The 18,136-nt window shown below is 37.3% G+C and overlaps 1 protein-coding gene and 1 long non-coding RNA gene across 51 annotated transcripts in view; one reads left to right on the top strand and one right to left on the bottom strand.

Annotated features, from left to right (window-relative positions):
• The window catches only part of LOC144288110 (uncharacterized), a 60,152-nt gene extending 57,383 nt beyond the window's left edge, over positions 1-2,769 (bottom strand). For 3 of the 8 annotated variants that reach the window (XR_013356101.1, XR_013356100.1, XR_013356099.1), the window contains exon 1: positions 2,415-2,766. This is a non-coding gene — a long non-coding RNA (uncharacterized LOC144288110). Of the gene's footprint in view, positions 1-1,286; positions 2,348-2,414 lie in introns of those variants that run through there. The other 5 variants (XR_013356094.1, XR_013356097.1, XR_013356098.1 and 2 more) reach the window with 4 other exon arrangements.
• LOC144288107 (uncharacterized) overlaps positions 1-18,136 on the top strand; it is a 128,095-nt gene that overhangs the window by 35,417 nt on the left and 74,542 nt on the right. For 9 of the 43 annotated variants that reach the window (XR_013356063.1, XR_013356058.1, XR_013356059.1 and 6 more), the window contains exons 1-4: positions 2,910-3,195; positions 8,625-8,719; positions 12,693-12,807; positions 16,295-16,359. Coding sequence is in view for 5 of the 43 variants with exons in the window: in XM_077855820.1 (XP_077711946.1) it covers positions 7,202-7,234; positions 8,625-8,719; positions 16,295-16,359 (193 nt within the window). In the remaining 38 variants the exon portion in view is untranslated. Of the gene's footprint in view, positions 1-2,892; positions 3,196-4,039; positions 4,746-7,149; positions 7,235-8,624; positions 8,720-12,692; positions 12,808-16,294; positions 16,360-18,136 lie in introns of those variants that run through there. The other 34 variants (XR_013356081.1, XR_013356080.1, XR_013356083.1 and 31 more) reach the window with 20 other exon arrangements.

Raw genomic sequence — 18,136 nt, 5'->3', positions numbered from 1 at the left:
TCACTCTTCACCATATTTAAGATAAAGAAAGCTGAAAACTTCTGCCCTAATTGAGTTCCTAAATAATTGAGTTCTTTTTTCCCATAAAGCACACAACTATGTGGACTATTAAAGTTTGGCTAAGGTATTCTCACTAGTTTTTACCTGTGAATTTGATATTCTGAAGTTAAAGCACTCTTTTTCCCCTTAAAATTCAGCTCAATTATTTGCACCCCCTTGTGGCCAAACATAAACTTCTTGGTTTTCAAAACATTTTTTTCCAATTGGGCTTTTTGTTCAGGCATAGGAACCATGTTACCCGATTTTGTTTTCTCCCATTTTGGTGAATCGAGAAGACTTATGAAGGGTTTTTGGTTTGTCGAATTATCTTAAACAAAACAGGGCTCAAATCTTCTTAAAGTAACCTCCCTGTAAACTTACTCTGTGCAAAATGGAGATCATTGCACCAGCCTCACATGTTATTTTGATTCAAGGGGGAAATGCATAGACATGCTTAGCTGACACACAGTAGGAATCATCATCACTTTAGAATTCTCTTGCCACAATATATCTAAAAGGGGGCTAGATCAAACATTTACCAGTTCACCAAGTTCAACTGTGTAAATAGGCTCCCCATATATACCACTTATCCAGACTACCTCAAGCCGATTCTCACCACAGATAACATTTTTAAAGAAAAAAGAATATGTATTTATTTCTGGATAATAGAAATTTGGATAGGTTCTACTTTATATTTTAGACGTCTGATTTTCCCCTTTGCCTCCCCCTTAATTTTAATAATTAGAAAAAGCAACAAAACTATTCCATTTCCATATGATACTCTTATGAAACAATGAAACAAATTAACATCCTTATTCATCTGGCAGAAACCATTACTCCTATTCGGCAAGAATAATTTGTCAGGCTGATTTATCATCTTAAGGGGCTTTTGAACACAAATGCTTAACTCTTAATGGCGTTAACTTAAAACTTTTTAAAACACAAGAAGCTCTTTTACAAGATAAGTGTTAATGACTGACTCACAACAACAGCTAACATTTACTAATATACCAGACGCTATTCAAATGCTTTTACTATATTACTCATTTACATCCTTACAACAACCCAATGAAATAATGACATTACTCCTTTTACAAAAGAGCAAACTGAGAAAAAAAAAATAACTCACATAGTGTCACAAAGCTAGTAAGTAACAGAGTTGAGATCCAAATCCAGGCAGTTTGGATTTAGAGTCCACGCATTTAACCAGTGCTCCAAAGTACCATAGAGATATAAGGCAAACGTACCACTCTGCAGTGTTATTTCTCGATGATCTCAGATTATTAAAATAGTTTCTTTTCTAATTGCAACTCAATAATGCCAATCACGCAAGCCTTCTCCCATTTCGTCAGGCACTTTCAATATCCATCGTCTCCTTTAACCCTCGCAACGATGTATATTTTTGTATGCTCCGACAGTGATGGTCCATCACAAGTTGTTTTGCAACAAAAACCGGGGGGGTGGGGAATGTGACAATGCCCCCCAGAGTTTAAACTGTTAGATTCTTTAGAAAATTCATTATAACTTGGGATCAGGGAGAGAGAGAAAAAAAAAGTCAAAAAATAATCTTAAAACGTGGTAATTCACAATCAATGGCAGTGGTTTTGTTTTCATTTTCATTTTAACCAGCCTGGTGGCGGAGGGGCTAACTCTCCCAACCCCATGAATAATGAAAAGAGGTTTTTTTTAAGGAAAGTTTGCTAAAATACCACCTTATCATCCCTGATTGTCCTATCCTAGCTCCCAGTTTTTTTAACGGTGAGCACAGATTTGCCTAGGTCTCGTGCTTGTTGTGCTTCTACTTGGTGCTCGTTAAGATTCAGGGGCAAATTTCTCAATCTGAGCCTCGGGTGTCCTCAAGTGTAAAATGACAGTAGAGTCTTCTTCTAACTGGGCTGTGCTGAGCGTCCGCAGAGCGTTCGTTCGCTCGGGGCCCAGCCCGAGAGCCGCGGGGCCGGGTGTCCAGCTACGGGGGCTTTAACCAACGGGTTTGCACAATGGAAACCCGTCTTTGCCAGTCTCAGGTCCCTTCCCACCCTTTAAGGGGAAAATCATCATCATCATCATCGTCATCGTCCTCACACCAAGTGACGGGCCAGGAGCGCCCGTTCAGCTCCCCAAGACGGAGCCGTTCCAGGACGAGCGGGACAGGAGGACGTGGACTGCAGCGGGAGGCCCGGAGCCGGGGTTAGGGCGCCACGCCTCCCGCGTGTGCTCTGCCTGCCCCGCACAGCCGGACGCACACGGGCCGGCGCTCCCGCTCGGGTCCGACATCTGCGCGCTCCTGCACGTGCTCCTTCCCACCTGCGCCTGGAGGGGGGGGGCGAGTCCCGCCGAGTCTGTCCGCCCAGACCGGGAGCGACGACGGGACCTACCTCGTCCGGCTCCGCTGAGGCTCAGCGTGCAACCGCTCCCGCTCCCGCTCCCGCTCCCCCAAAGCGCTGGCGCTCAGCAGGCGCTCGGCGCCCGGGCGGGGCTGCCCTAAGCACACGTGTAGCGCCCACCGGGTGTTAGAGACCCACTCCGCGCTCGGGAGGTCAGCCCCTGCCCACCGAGCGGTTTTCTTTTCCGCCCAAGCTGCACCCCCGTTTTGCTTTCCCCGGACAGTAGGATCAGCGCGCATCGGCTGACAGGCCCCCCCGCGGCCCCGGGTCCCCGCAGCCCGCGGCCGGCTCTTCCACGTCCGCCGCGGAGCCCGGGCGCTGCACGCACGCGCGGGAGAGGAGGTCGGAGGCTTGAGACGGAGGAAGCGGAGCAAGCGAGCGGCCGGCAGCGACGGCTCTGCGCATGTCCGAGGCGCGGAGCTGGTGGGGGGGAGCGCCGGGGGGCGGGGGGGAGTGTGCGCGTGCGCAGAAGTGCCGGGAAAGCCGGAGCGGGGCGAGGAGGCGGCCTTGACAGCTGTGGAGGCAGCCCGCGTTCCCGGCATGCCCTGCGGCGGCGGGGTTGGCTCTAACGAATTTGAATGAGGAGCCTCAGCGCTTTCGGCGCCATTTTCGAGTGATGCCTGGTCTCCTCCATCCAGCGGGAGAGACGGGGTGACCTGTCCGACATCGGAGCGCTCCTGGGACTCCGCAGGGGGAAAAAAAAAATCACCAAAAAAAAAAAAATCGCCCCAAATTCCTGGGAGCCGAGGGCCGTCCGCGGGGCGCCGCCACGGTAAGAGCCTGAAGAAGTAACGGCGGGAGTGCTGGGCGGCGGCGGGCGCGGGGGCCGGGGGTCGGGTCCCGGGTCCGCCCGCCTCGTCCCGTCCCGGCCGCGGGCGCGCGGCGCTGGGCTCGGGGGCGCCCCGGCGAGTGCGGGCGGCGGCGGCGGCGGAATGTGGCGGGAGCGCGGGGCGCGGGTGGGGGCGCGGGCGCGGGCGCTGCGACGGGGCGGCCGCCGCCCCGCCGCCCTGTCAGCCGGGCCGCCGTCCCCTCCCCCACGTGCCCCGCGGAGCCGCCCGGGGCCGCCGTCTTCCCGTGACAGGAACACTTGAGGCCCGCGGAGAAGCGAGCGCGCGGCGCGGCGGCGGCGGCGGCGGCTGCGGCTGCGGCTGCGGCGACCCCGGCCCGGCCCGGCCCGGGACTGGACGTTGGCTCCTGGCTCCGGTGTCTCCCTCAGGGGGCGCGGGCCGCGGAGTCCCTCAGCCGCCCGCGCTCTCCTCAGACCGCTCCTCGGGGGCGCGGCGGGCGGGTGCCTCGGGGTCTCCGCGGGGTCTCCGCGGGGTCCCCCGGCGCGCACCGCCGAACGGCCCGGTGCCCCCACCTGGGCTTCCGCCGCCGCCCCCTCGGGCCCGCGCGCTCGAGGCGGAGGGCGAGGGCCCGGCGTGTGCGTGTCGCCCGCGGGGACCGCGCGGGGCGGGGGCGGGGGCGCCGAGTTCCGCGGGCGCCCGGGACGCGCCGAGCCCCTGCCCCCGGGGCGGCCCACCTGCCCCCGGGCTCCCCCCGGGCACCCCCGGGGCACCCCCGCAGCCGACGGCGCGGCCGACGCGTCGGTTTCTGTGGAGCCCCGAGGACCCGCCCTCGCGGAGAGCCCGTCCCCGAGGAGAATGGGAGAGCGCGCGGTCGTGGTTTTCAAATTGTATCTAACGGAGCTCCCCGAACCCCGGCCTCGTGACCCCCTGATTGGCTGCCCGGCGGCGGGCCCGGGGGTCTGATGGCGAACGCCGCCGAGGACGCTCGGCTCTCCAAAAATTACACTTTCAGAGAACCACGGAAATGGGAAACGTTCGGACGGGGAGTTGCGGGGGGGCGGGGGGGAGCTGGAGTGTACTGTTTTTTTCTTCCATAAAGGACTTTCGAATGGTTCCAAAATGTGTATTAAAACTAAAACCGGAGAGGCAGTTTTCTCAAAAATTGCGATTCTACGGGGCTGAAATGGCAAGACTTTTTGTGTGTTTGCCCCTGTTCTCTACTGGTTGAAAACTGACTGTAGTATCTAGGTTTTTTGTTTTGTTTTGGGGCTTTTTTGTTTTTAATTTTAACAAATTTTTCAGCTTCAGCTACATGTTTGTTCGATGCAGATGACGGGAGAACTGTTTCTTTTATTTTGATGAAGAGAAACTTTGATTTTTCTTAAGGATGAGCTCCTCCACATTGTCCATAAATATTGGATGTATTTAAATTTTTATTCACATCTAACTTCAGATACATAGGATTTGGTAATTCAGCCATTGCTGTACAAGATTTACAAGAAATTTACGTTGCTTAATTTAGGCAGTACAACAGGTAAGTATGCGCAGGTGCCTATGTATGATTCCTTGATAAATTCACTGTGAAGAAATATATTGCGTGCGGCAGAGTGGGTGTGTTGTGTCTTACGTGGTGGGTTTTCAGTTGATTTTTGTTTAATGTTGCTTGAGACAGCCGTCAATATATTTCTGTTTATTACCAAACTTGTCATTCCGTTTAATTGCATCTTGATAAAAGGCGGGTGTGGTTTTCAAAAGAAAATCACTAAACTCAGTGATAAACAAGATAGCTGAGGATACTTTTTAAAATATTTTTAATTTAATAGAAATTTTCTTTTATGAATAGCGGTTGAAATTTTGAAACTTAAGAGTTTGTAGTCTCACATTAGGTCAAATATGCATTGTTAGAAAATATTCAAATGAAAAGATCCCATGACTTTTATAAATCTCTGTAGGGCTATAAATAAAACTTATATTGAGTGAAATAGCTGAGTTTATAAATCATAGTATTTTGTATTGCCTTTGTAACAGGAATTGCAATTACAGAATCTTTGTTCATTTCCTTTTTTCAAAGCTGTTTATTTTGCATCGTCTCATGAAAATTTCATGAAAGGTGCTAATTATCCTCTCTATAAAATTTGACTTAAAGAAGTTGTAGGAGACCCCATTTCTATTGTAAATGTGATTTTACCTATGATATCAGAACTAGTGGGTTTTGGTGTTTTTTTTTTTCTTTTTGAATGTTGTTATTTGGGGTTTTATATTTTAATTTTAATTTAAATTACTATGTGACTTACGGAGTTTTGAGGATGGGGTGGGGAAAGGCTTTAAAATTCACCAGGCTGGTTAAATTTAACCATATTTTTTAGTGCTTTGGTTTATGGGTTTTTTTTGTTTGTTTTGAGGAGTGAGGGTGAAGGATTGTTTTGTCTCATAAGCCATTTTTAAAAAGAAGTGAAGGCTTTCTTTATTTAAAATACTACACTTAAAGCTTGAGAATGCACTAGCACCTAAATAAAATCCATAGCATTCAAAATATTTTTCCTTTATGTGATGCTAGATAAGAGGAAGATTCGGGTTTTTACATTTGTGGGCATGTAGGTTATAAGTTCCAAGAGATGTATATTATTTGTATTATCCATGTTACTCTGTGGAAATTGATAATTCATTTTCCATTGCAAGGGCTAGGAAAGTCCTATGTTATCACTGGAAAACAATGGTAGGGAAAGGTGTTGCCCCAGCCGCTCTACTCTTTTTAAAAGATATGTTTATATAATATTGGGGAGAGGGCACTAGAGAGAAGGTGTAAGGTGTTAGTCTTCCTAATAGCATTGATTTTCATTTGTTTGCCTTTCATAGTATTTTTAAAATTCCAAGTAAAAGTGCAATTTTAGACTGCTTGAATGCTCTTGTCTTAGTTGTACATTTACAAAATGTAGCCTCAGGTGTTTGCTGTATGTAACACCGCATTTTTTGTGATCAGATTAATACCCCTTTTTAGGTTATCAAGAACCGGAACTAGGGATAAAAATTTCAAAATAGCTTTCGTATTCTGGATCCCATGTTTCATCATACTTTGTGTACTGCATTTTTGTTTTTTGTTTTGTGAAGACGTGTATAAATATACATTTCTGTTTATTGGTATGCAGTAACTATTCGAAATGTCACGATATACTTCAATATTGGTCAGTTAATTTGGCTTACAAAAAAGAAAAAAATAAATGCTCAGAGATTATATTAGATATTTCTTCTACATGATACATAAGTTTTCTCCAATTAAAAATAAATCAATTAGACACACAATTTTGAAATTTTATTCTGTAATTTTTTTCTCTCATTTCAAAAATTACTGCCCTAAAATTTGCTCTTGTCTTTTCTCCCTTTTGTTTAGTGAAGCTTAATAATTCCCACACTGATTTTTTTTTAACCCTTTTTTAGAAGAAACAGATTATAGGTCTGAGTATAACTAGAAAACACTTCTCAGAATTGTCATACCAGAGTATTCATGTACATGTCGTCTTGTTATTTCTTATTATTATTAGTTTTTACTCAGCAAACTTAGAAACATTGTGGCGGGACAACTAATTTTGGCATGTAATTAGACTCAAACTATGACGTGCTGAAATTTGCTAGTCCTAAATTTCTTTAAGACCAAAGGAAATCAGTAATAACCACCACTTTCTTTCAAATAAGTGTCAAAAATTAGATTAAACCATTTTGCTTTAAATTTTTACAAGTGATAGTATTAGAGCTTTAAAGTCATGATTGTCTTAACATTTTAAAAGTAACATCAATTTTAGAATATTATGTTACTAATACATGTTTATATATTTGTCTATTTGCATTGACAACTAACTGTAGAGCCTTTCTATAAATATTGATTTCTTTTAAGGAAATGATTTTCTTTTGCCCCCCCCCCCCCCTTGTCTTTCTCCTTTTAGGATCTTTTAGAAAGACAAGTTTCAAATATTGGAATTGATATTAAATATATGTATGAATTTTATTCTCAACAATTTTTATCAAATTGTGAGTTTAGTATACTTTTGTTTATTCCTGTCTTATTTCACTAAAAAAATCTTTGAACTGGAAAGACTTTGCCCTGGGTTCGAAGTATAAATATTAAACTGTATTTTGTAATAGATTTGGTATTGAGTTGTACTATTTTAGAGATTTTTTTTTTACGTATTTTTCCTTATACACATTTGGTTTAATATTTGTCTTATATCCAAACCTCTTTTGTTCTTTTTTATCTAGTATTTGTTGTTTCCCTTCTATTAAAAAAGTTTACACTTGGCATGGAGTACATACTGGTTTCTACTATTTTTCTTCTGTGATATTTAAAGTTACAATACCTTAATTTTCAGAGTGCTCAAATACAGAAAACATTGTCTATATCTTTTGAGGAAGACTATGTAGAAATGATTTTAATTTTTCAAAGTGTCATGGTATTTGGATTGGTGTTTGCGAGTAATACATGTGTGGTTTTTGTCATTAAACAATCAAATATTTGGCGGCAGAGGAATAAAGGTTTTTTTGGCTTTTATTTCTTTTCCTAAGCTATTCTTAAATAAAAGTAGAAAACCATGAGCATTATGGTTAACATATAGTATGTTATAAACCTTTGGTAGTTTAACAACCTTATATTTTTATACAGTTGATTACCACTAAATCATTAAGATTCAGGTGAAACAAATGAAGCCACTCGTACACATTTGATTACACCACATCTCTTTGTGGTGTAATCTATTTTAAATATTTTAAAAACCATTGGCCCAATAGTTGTTACTTAACAAATATTTCAATTTGTTTAAAAAGTTAATTGTAAATTTTGTTCTGTTAGAATTGCAATGTCTTACAATATTTGGAAATATCAGTATAATTTGTTCACTCGGGCATGGCAAAAGATTAAACGTAAGAATAACGGTAATTTCTGTCATCATTAAAATATTTGATGATTTGAGGAGAAAGATAGTTAAAAATCTACCTCTGTCCTTTGAGTAGTTTTTTTTTTTTTTTTTAACAGTGGGATTTTATGAGTTTTAGAAGTACGAACTATATTTCTGGTATATTCCTTATGGAGTCCCCTTTAACAGTCCTCCAGCACTTACCTACTACACACACACACACATACACACACAATACTTTGAAAACGAATGCCCTAAAGAGAAATGAAAGCAGAAACATATTAATCTGATTTGTTTGAAGAGGCTTCAGATGATAAAGCATATCACAGGTGTTTCTAATCAAGTTATTTCTATTTAAAAAACATTTTCAAGTTACGGTTTCTTTGAACACAGGCAACATTGGGGTCATTTTGAAGATTTTACTTCAGTGTTTAGGGATCAACTGTGGAACTGCAGGAGGCGGAAATCTGTTGAGTGTCTTCATGCTATAATACATGACATTTTTATTGCAGGTTTTGACCTTTAGGAGAGAGCCAATTCTGGAGAACAACCTAACTTCTTTGATTGAACATTCACATAATGCATTGGAACATGATAGGAGATTAAGGTATACTAATGAATTTTAAAAGTGTGCTATTTTATTTCTTTGCAATAGAATTGAACTAGACAGTAAAGCTAGAACTTTTAAGTGAGCTAAAATCAAAGATTTATTCACAGAAATCTGTGAAGTGGCCAAGGTGGACTTCTCTTTCTTATTAAAAACTCCAGATTTTTAAAATGTAATTGATATTCTCATCACGTTTTATTAGGTCCAATTCCAACTGAATTTATTCTAAAAATAAGTACATATTTAGTGATTTTTCTTAACATTATTACACTCTGTATAGAAGAATTACATGGTGATTTTTTTTTCTTAATATTATTACACTTCTATATAGAAGAATTACATAGTGGACTTTTCATCTCAAAATGGAGGGTTTAAATCAAGTAGAATTTGGTGCTTGGCTGTTTGACAGATATAGTGATAGGTAGAGCCTACATTAGATAAGATTAATAAAACTATTTTAAGAGAATTTAAAGTATTCCAAATACCATCCTAACCAAGGGTGGCATTTTGGTTGAAACTGAAAAACCCACTTTCTTAAGCAGAAACTAGTGTCTTACTCATAGATACTCTGAGTAAAATGTTTAAACTGTTCATATCAAAAATTGCAAACTCTAAAAATGTAGAATGTTCCAGTGACCTATCTTTACCTCGAAAATACTTTATCAGAGGGCCACTTTCCCAGTATATTTATTTTCTTTGATTTTTTTTTACAGTTTCAGTTGAAAGTTTCAGATACTTACCTAGTAAAACTTTTGGCTGTTTTCTAAATAATGATCTGGTATAATGTAAATGAACTTATTGAGCAATATTGCTAAATATTGGTTAATTTTTGCATGCTGAAAATATTAGTTACATGATAAAGTAATAACCATAGTGTTGTTTTATAAAGTGTATGCTATAGTGAGCTCTACTAAAATAAAGCATACTACAATTTTTTTCTTTAAATTTATTTTCCTAAAAATATTTATTTTATATAGAGGATATGGTAGATAACAAAGATTTGTTTTCATAAGAAAAATGTAATTTAGTCTTAAGAGTGAAGTGTAATTATGGTCATAGAACTGCTTGTATCTTTAAACAATGTTCAGTTTTTTTTCTTTTCCAGACAAATTCTCCAATGTATGTTTGAACATGGAAATACAGATCAAAATATTTAAAAGCTAATATTCGATATTTATTAATAGGTAGATAATCCAGGAATGTGAATCCATTAACAGTTAAAGTTAAATAAAATGTTAATATTTAATAGAAATCAGTTTAAGGGTGAAGTTCAGATATTGGTGTCATTCTGTAAAGTGTCACTATAATACTATTGGAGATAAATACAAGGTTATAGAATGTTTTCATACTTAGATTTGACAGTGTTATGAAAAAAACAGCTTAGTTTGAAGGGGATGAAAATGAATACAAGTTTTCCCCCTCTAATTTAACCAGTGATTTTTCAGACTAGATAATATTAAGACAGAAAGTGAAAAATAAGGTTTCTGAGTGTCTGGGGGGTGGGGGGAGAACTAGATTCAATTTCTCACTTTTAATCCAGATATCTTTTACACATAGCCTACTGTTAAATGGAGGAAGAGAGATAGCTTTTGAGTTCATATTTTGAGTAAAGACATGAATCCACAGAGTTGTTTCTAATTTGGGGTGTTTATGATTTGTGATCTTTGTAATTGTCAAAACTTACTGTTTGGACACAAATTTTTAACATCCTAAAGTCCTCCCTCTATAGCTATATTCTGACTTAGAAACTTCCATATATTTAGCTATACTAAATAATTTAACATCTAAGAGACTAGATGCAAATATTAATAGTTTTCTTGTATTTGGGCAGCTCTTACAGGGTAAGAAACTTTAAACTAATTAGTAGTATGTGTTATTTTAGAAGACAGGTTAATAAAGGCCTTTACTACTGTGTGCAATTGGCTAGCCTTTACTCTTTAAAGGACATTTTCTAAGGATTTAGAGTGTTTTAAATTTGCAAACCTGATTATCTATATCTAACTAATCCTTGATAAGTAGTTTGTTATGTCAAGATTTGGAGGAAAGGATTTACTATGTTATTTTTTTTCCACTGATAGACTTCTTGTTTGTTCAGTGTTTGTATTTTTGGTTAAATGCACTTTGCAGGTTAAATAACATTCATTTTCAGGAAAAATTCTTAATTGTTCCTAAAATGCAGTTATACTGTCAGTGTTCCTGTTTTGTTGAAATAGTTATTCTTAAGGGGGAAAGAATATTTTGGATAAACTAAAATAGAAGTAATTTAACATGTCCTCATGTGAAGGGACTTGAAATTATTCATTATTTGTCATTGATGTATAATTTTAGTTTATAAGAACAACATATCTTAAGCAACTTTTCAGCTGCAAACAGCTTCCTTTATTGAGATTTTTGTCATGTTGCTGAGGATTCATTAAAGAATAGGCAATTAACTTAAAATTTTTTTTAGATGTTTGTTTAAAACAATTTTGTGTGTATTTTGTGTTGTTTCTTGGTCAACAAATAAAATATATACTTAACCTATTTTTTTCTTTTCAGAATTATATTTTATAAGCACTTTCAAAAGGTTTATTCAATTAATGAGAAGATTTAAATTTTTCATAAAATATTTTGAAATAGAATTTCAGTTCTTAGCACCTACAAACCTATACTTTTGCTATTTCATTAACATATACGATTTCACTTAGTTTTACTTTCCTGTTTCATGACTAGAGTCATTTGGAAGAGAAACTTTTATAGCATGTTTCAAAATGTAGTTCCTGAGGCTGATCAAATCCACTGGTTAATAGTTTGTTACTGTTTTGTGTAAATGTCTTCATTTTTAAAAATCCTTTTTTGATATTTGCTGTCAGTTTTTTTTTCATTGTATAGCTTTCATAATGTATTTAGTAATTTTGTTATCCTGTGATTCTCAGAATTATTTCTTTTATTTTTAGTAGCATTATTTGGTTTTGGACTGCTGCTAAGCAGAACAATTGTTTTTGCAATTTTGAGAAAAATAAAAGATTGGATTTTTTTTCTCCTTTTTTTCCAAAATATTTTGATCTGATTTTCGATATTACTGTATTTTATACTTTTATTTTAATCCCAAATCTAGCCTCCTTGACTAAATAATATTTAGACTTGTCAGCCAGTTCTAGCATTTTAAAAAATAGTTTATAGATGTCCTAAATTTTCTTTTTATCAGAATCAAAAATTGCTTACGGTATTAAAAGTTAAGGATTGCATTTGAAATTGAAGTTATAGGTCCGTATATAGCATCACATTTAAATTAAAAGGTAATTTGACAGAATAAACAATTCTATTTGTTACTCATCATTGATAGTATGTACTTACTAAGTTTTTAGCTTTGTAGTACACATTTAAAGTAGATAAATTACACGTGGGAACTTTTTTCTAATAGTTGGAGTTTTTGTTTAAAAAATTTTATGAGCAAAAATCTTATTTCTTTGTTAATAGAGTCTGATGTCAAACATATGGTGATGATTAGATATGTGGAACTTGGGAGCCTGGAACCTTTTATAAGCAAAATATAATTTCATTTCTTGATTAAAGTTTAGGTACTTGTTTTCCAGGAGAATGGATAGGAAAGATAATATGAATTAATGAATTCATGCCAAACTTGGTTAAAACTCTTCTGAGAGAATTTGGGTAATTGAGTTAAATCTAAACTAGGAGCTGAAGATCATTACATGTGTCATTAATTTTTTTCCTTGGATACATTATAGGTTCCCTTTCTAATCAAAACACTAATTTTGTCTTAAATCTCTTCTTCCCACCCTTTTTAAAGAAAAAATTTCTTAAGTAATTTTATCATAGTAGAGTGATGTAAGCTGACCTGCTAGGTAGATGGGATGTGGAACCATTTTTGTCTTCTGTGTCAATTGCATATGCTTTTCTTAGCTTGCTGCTTCAGCAGCAACAACAATGAATAAACAAGTATCACCACAGCCCTTGTTCTTGTCCCTTACAGCTGGGGGAGCAGGGGCTGGGAGATTGCTGCTGCTTGTCAGCTGTTGTACAGAATAGCATCAATATGCAGTAATGGTGGCCAAAGGAGCCTGCACCCACCAGCTTTCACAGACCAGGTAGGAAGGGCCCAACTGTCATTAAAATCCGTATTTAGTATAATGAATACATTCTTTGACAGAAAGGTACTTTCTTCCGAAAGCTGCATGAAAAAAACAGTAGTTGCTTATAGTTCTTAGAGCTATATTATTTTTCTATTATTTACTCTACAGTTTTAGTTCATTTAATTTTTAATCTGTTAATTCCATCTGTTTGAATGGAAAACCATTTTCTAGAAGCATATATGGTTTCATGCTTTTTACTTTTAAGCTGGTAGAAGGAAAAAATATTATTAGTTACTGATAACACAAGTTAGGTATTGTATTAAGGAAAGAAAAGTTGACTATGGCCACACTGCAGTGTTCCTTTCACTTTGGGACCATATTCTGAGCCCCGTCTAAACAAGACCAAAATGTTATTGATTTCACTATAACTAAAAAGAATGCCCCATACTGCTTAGTGTTGTATTAACTAAAGAAAATCAGGCTGCACTTGGAAATTTACTCTTTACTTTTTCTAGTAAAATAATGTTTTATATCTGGAAGTTCGGATTCTTTTAAATCTTTGGGAAATAGGGCTTTATAATATCAAATGATACAGAAGGATGTTTTTTATCTTTGCAATTTGAATTTTCACACATCTGCATAACCTAGGTATCTGTGCATTTTTTTTCTTTTGTATCTAAATAAGATTCTAATAGGTTGTAGTTACAGGGAAGTGAATATTAGATTGCTACTAAAGTTCTGATTTCAAAAAAAAAAAAAGTTCTGATTTCATTTGTAGCCATCTAGATAGAAAACTACAAATGACATTTCATTTTAGTATATAAGTCTAATGTCCCAATTTAAAGTCTGACATTTGCAGTAACATTTTTTAAAAAAGGTATTCATAGTTTTTCCTTGGTCACCTTCATTTAAATCACAGTCACTCCCAGTCTTAATGTTGTCCCTTACAATTGTGGTGAACTCCCGATATGAATACTATCAAAACAAACTTTGTTTTAGTGTGCTTAGGTATCTGAAATCATAATCTGAAATAATGAGCCCAAAACCTGGTCTAACATGAAGTCAGACATATTCAACCATAAATTGAAATTACTTTTTTTTTTTTGCTAAGATATTTTCTTTAGTATGTTGATGTAATTAACAGATAACATTTTAATTAGTTACCTGCTTTTAAGCAAAAAGTGAGTTGCAAAATCCTTCATACTTAAAACACCTTGTTTTACTATGAATTACTACATAAAATGTCTATGGACCACCTGTACCAGAATAACTTTGAATAAAGCATTTTACCAGATCTGCTGAATCAGATCCTTTGGAGCTAGGATTCAGGAATTTGTATTTTTTACAAGTTCCAAGTGAATTTTTTTAGAAGCACCACATGAGAGGAGCACTGCCCAAAATGAAATGGGGGAGGATTCTTCACACTAATAAACCATTTATATTTTCTGCTCCCTCTTCCTCACTGTCCTTTGGTCATTGTGGATCTAAGCTCAGTAACTAATTCTGAATCTTATCATTTCTACCACAGTAGTTCTAAATTAAGTCTTGGTATTTATTTAATCATATAAGGAAAATCTGTATTATGAGAGCTTTATTTTTGTGCAAGTACCTTTGGGCAAATTTTAGTGTCTTTTGTTTGTATTATTTAGTTATAACTATGTTATTAGAGCTATACTTGATAAAAACGGAAGGATTTAATCACTTACGGATTTTTAAAATTTTCCTCTAGTTAGTGGCTATTTTTCTTAAATATACTTCCAAATACTGGAGAAAATAAAGAACTTTTCATGTGCTGCTTATGGGAGCATCTGACAATATCTTAGTAAAGTTAAGATACATAGTCTTGAACCTAACAATTCCATTCCTAGATGTTTTAGATAAACTAAGACATGTATGGAAAAATCTTGTTTACTTTTATTTTTAATGGGGAAAATCAAAAGCACTATAAATATTAAACAACAGGAAAATGGCAAATGTGGCATAGTCATATGATGAACTGTTTGTTATATTGCTATTAAAATAAGAGCTCTTTGATAATGAATGTCTTCAAACAAAAACAAGTTGCAAAACGTTATATACTATATAATAACGTTTTTATGGAGTGTGTATATGATATACATTTAAATAGATCTTGAAAGCAATGATATATAGTTTTAAGTACTTGAATTTACAATAGTAGTAGTGAAAAAACATGCAAAGGAAATACATACCAAATTCAAGGTTGTGATTTTATGTTAGGAGGGAGGAGAATGGGATCAGGATATGGTACAAAAAGGACTTAACACTATTGTCTTTTTTCTTAAAGATACGTAAGGAGCACCTGGGCGTTTCAGTCAGTGGTTTAGCATCTGCCTTCAGCTCGGGTCATGGTCCCAGGATCCTGGGATTGAGCCCTCCCCTTCCCCCCAGTCTGGCTCTACTCAGCGGGGAGTCAGCTACTCCCTCTGCCACTCCCTGCTTGTTCTGTCTCTCTCTCTCTCTCTCAAATAACTGAACTCTTTAAAAACCTACATAGAACAAAATAAGCATGCCAGGATATTCGAATTCAGTCAGAAGCTTGGGGTAGGATGCGGGGATTCATGTTGGTATTGTCTTGATTTTTCTGTGGATCTGAAATTTTTTTTCGAGTATACTTAAAAATGTACTGTCTTTATTTTGATGAAGATATTCTGCAATAAGATGTATACTTAGAATGCTCCATTAAAAGCATGAATGAGTTTATTCTACTTGTTCTATATCTTATAGTAAGTACTTAACCACTAGTTAGTATGAGAACCACAATTTACAGTCATGGCCCACAAAAAGTAAACATTGTAACCAGTTTAAATTAGGATATTTTTAAATTTTTTCATTTTTAAAGATAAACTAATGTTTCCTTTCTTTGCATACTGGCTGTTAATACTTCCTAATCTTGTAAATAAAGGACAACCTTAGAAATAGTTTTTCTTATCACTGCTCTTGCATATACTCTTGAATTCACACAATTTCATAATGGTATTTTCTTTTATTATGGCTATAGATCATAACATTATTTTCAGACATTTCTTTAAGCATTTGAAGTCCAGCTTAAGCTCTGCGTTTATATTGTATTACAGTAGAATTCTTGGAATTGGGCAATATGTGGATTTTTATTAGATTTTGCATTTGTACATGTGCATATATGTGTGCTTAAAAGAAAGACTGGTCAGTTTTGAGGTATTATCTTGAATTTATCTTAAAATATCTGCAATTATATGATGTGTTCTAAGTTAGACATTGAAGTATGAGTTTTAGTTGCACTTACATATTTGGTTCTTAAACTTTGAGAAAGTAATAGTAATAGAAAAGTGAATTTAAAAAATTATAACACTGGACTGAAATATATAAATTCTGCTGGGTATTTATAATCTGTGATTGTGCTGTATACGGATCAGAAAATCATGATTATCAATGTCAGTTGAAAATTTTCTAACCTACATAATGTGATCAAATTGTTAAAGTCTTTGCTCTTATATTTTTCTAGGTTTAATGATAGAATGAAGACCATAATAGAACAGTTCCCCTACGTAGCCCAGCAATTCTTATGTTGTAAGTATTAACTCTCAGTTAATATTTAATATTAACCTTGGCAATTGCTATAAAAATTTAGTATTTGGTTACAGGTTTTGCTTTATTTCTAAATTTTTTTCCTACTATCCTAGATTGACAACCTTTTTTTTTTTTTTTTTTTTTTTTTTTTTAAGAAAAAGCCCATGTCAGGGATGGGGGGAGAGAATCTTAAGCAGGCTCCACACTCAGCCTAATCCAAGACTCGATCTCATGACCTTGGGATCATGATCTGAGCCAAAATCAAGAGTCCAGCACTTAACCAACTGAACCACCCGGGTGCCCCTAGACTGACAACTTTCTAACCTCCCTTTACCCCTACACTTTTAAGTTTGGTATATGTTTTAATCCAGTTTAGAGCAAGAATCATGTCATTGCTTTGGGTAAATTTCGATTTTGGAAAATATTTTGCAGCCAGGCCATATCATCTCTAAATCTGAGAATCACAATTTTAAACACTTTTCTTTCAGAAGAATTTATAAAGAATTATCTTTTTTATTACCATTGTTAGGTTTATTAACAGTTATTTTATGATTTTATAAATTGGAGGTATTCTCTCTACTTGAAAAATAGTTTCTTCATTTATTTATTTTTACATCACTAGATTACACTGCAGACTTTTTTGTGAGATACTCTTTTTTTTTTTTGTGAGATACTTAAAATTTAGCTTTTAAACTTCAGAAGGTAGGACAAACAGGAAGGCAATCACTTTTCCTTCCTTTGATATATACACATGTACACCTCTTTCTTAGAATAAGAAACCTTTTTACCCTAAATTATTTAACTTTTGAGAAGCTCATAAATTCTTTCCTTTTTAAGATTTTTCTAATTTATTTATTAGAGAGAGAGGGAGGCACCTGGGTGGCTAAGGGGTTGAGCATCTGCCTTGGGCTCAGGTCGTGACCCCAGGGTCCTGGGATCGAATCCCACATCGGGCTACCTGCAGGGAGCCTGCTTCTCCCTCTGCCTATGTCTCTGCCTCTTTCTGTGTCTCTTGTGAATAAATAAAAATCTAGAAAAAAAAGAGAGTAAGCATGAGCAGGGAGAGGAGCAGAGGGAGAGGCCAACTCCCCGCTGAGCGACGAGCCAGATGAGGGGCTCTGAGATCATGACCTGAAACCAAAGGCAGATGCTTAACCAACTGAGCCACCCAGATGTCCTGAGAAACTTAAAAACTCTAAGGGAAAAATTCTTAACAGGTTAGCTGAAATTAATGTCATACCTCTAGAAAAACTCAAATCAAGGTCGTGGTAACTATACAAGATAACTAATTTTTCCTAATATCAGTTACCAAAAAGATTCATTTCCATCTATTCCTTGACCTTAATTTTATATCTCTAAATAAAAGAAACTCAGATGCATCTGTTTTCTGTCCTTGATGTGAGGGATGGCCGTGTTTCAGTGAAAACTAGTGTATTAGATTTTTCTCTTAACTAATACCACTGCATTAGTGACTGGTAGATAATGTATATGTGTTGAGAACTGACCTTATGGTAATAGATTAGTCATTGAACTCAGTAAGTAGTTTTTAGGGTAGAAATCAAATAATATTGAAAACTTTTATTAATGAGCCAGTTGGAAGAGTAGTAGCCAAATACCACAGGTCACTTCTTTGTCTAATTTTTTCCTTTTTATATTTTTGTCTCTGGAAAACTAGAATGGAAATATTTACAAATCCCCAAAGAATCTTATATAGCCCAGGCGTAATTTCTTAATTGGTCCCTTGGAAGCCAGCTCGGTTTTACTTCAGTTTAACTCT

Source organism: Canis aureus, chromosome 17 (assembly GCF_053574225.1).
Source record: "Canis aureus isolate CA01 chromosome 17, VMU_Caureus_v.1.0, whole genome shotgun sequence".
In the NCBI taxonomy this organism is placed as follows: Eukaryota; Metazoa; Chordata; class Mammalia; order Carnivora; family Canidae; genus Canis; species Canis aureus.
Note: the sequence above shows the minus strand (reverse complement) of the source record. Positions and strands in the feature narration are given on the sequence as shown.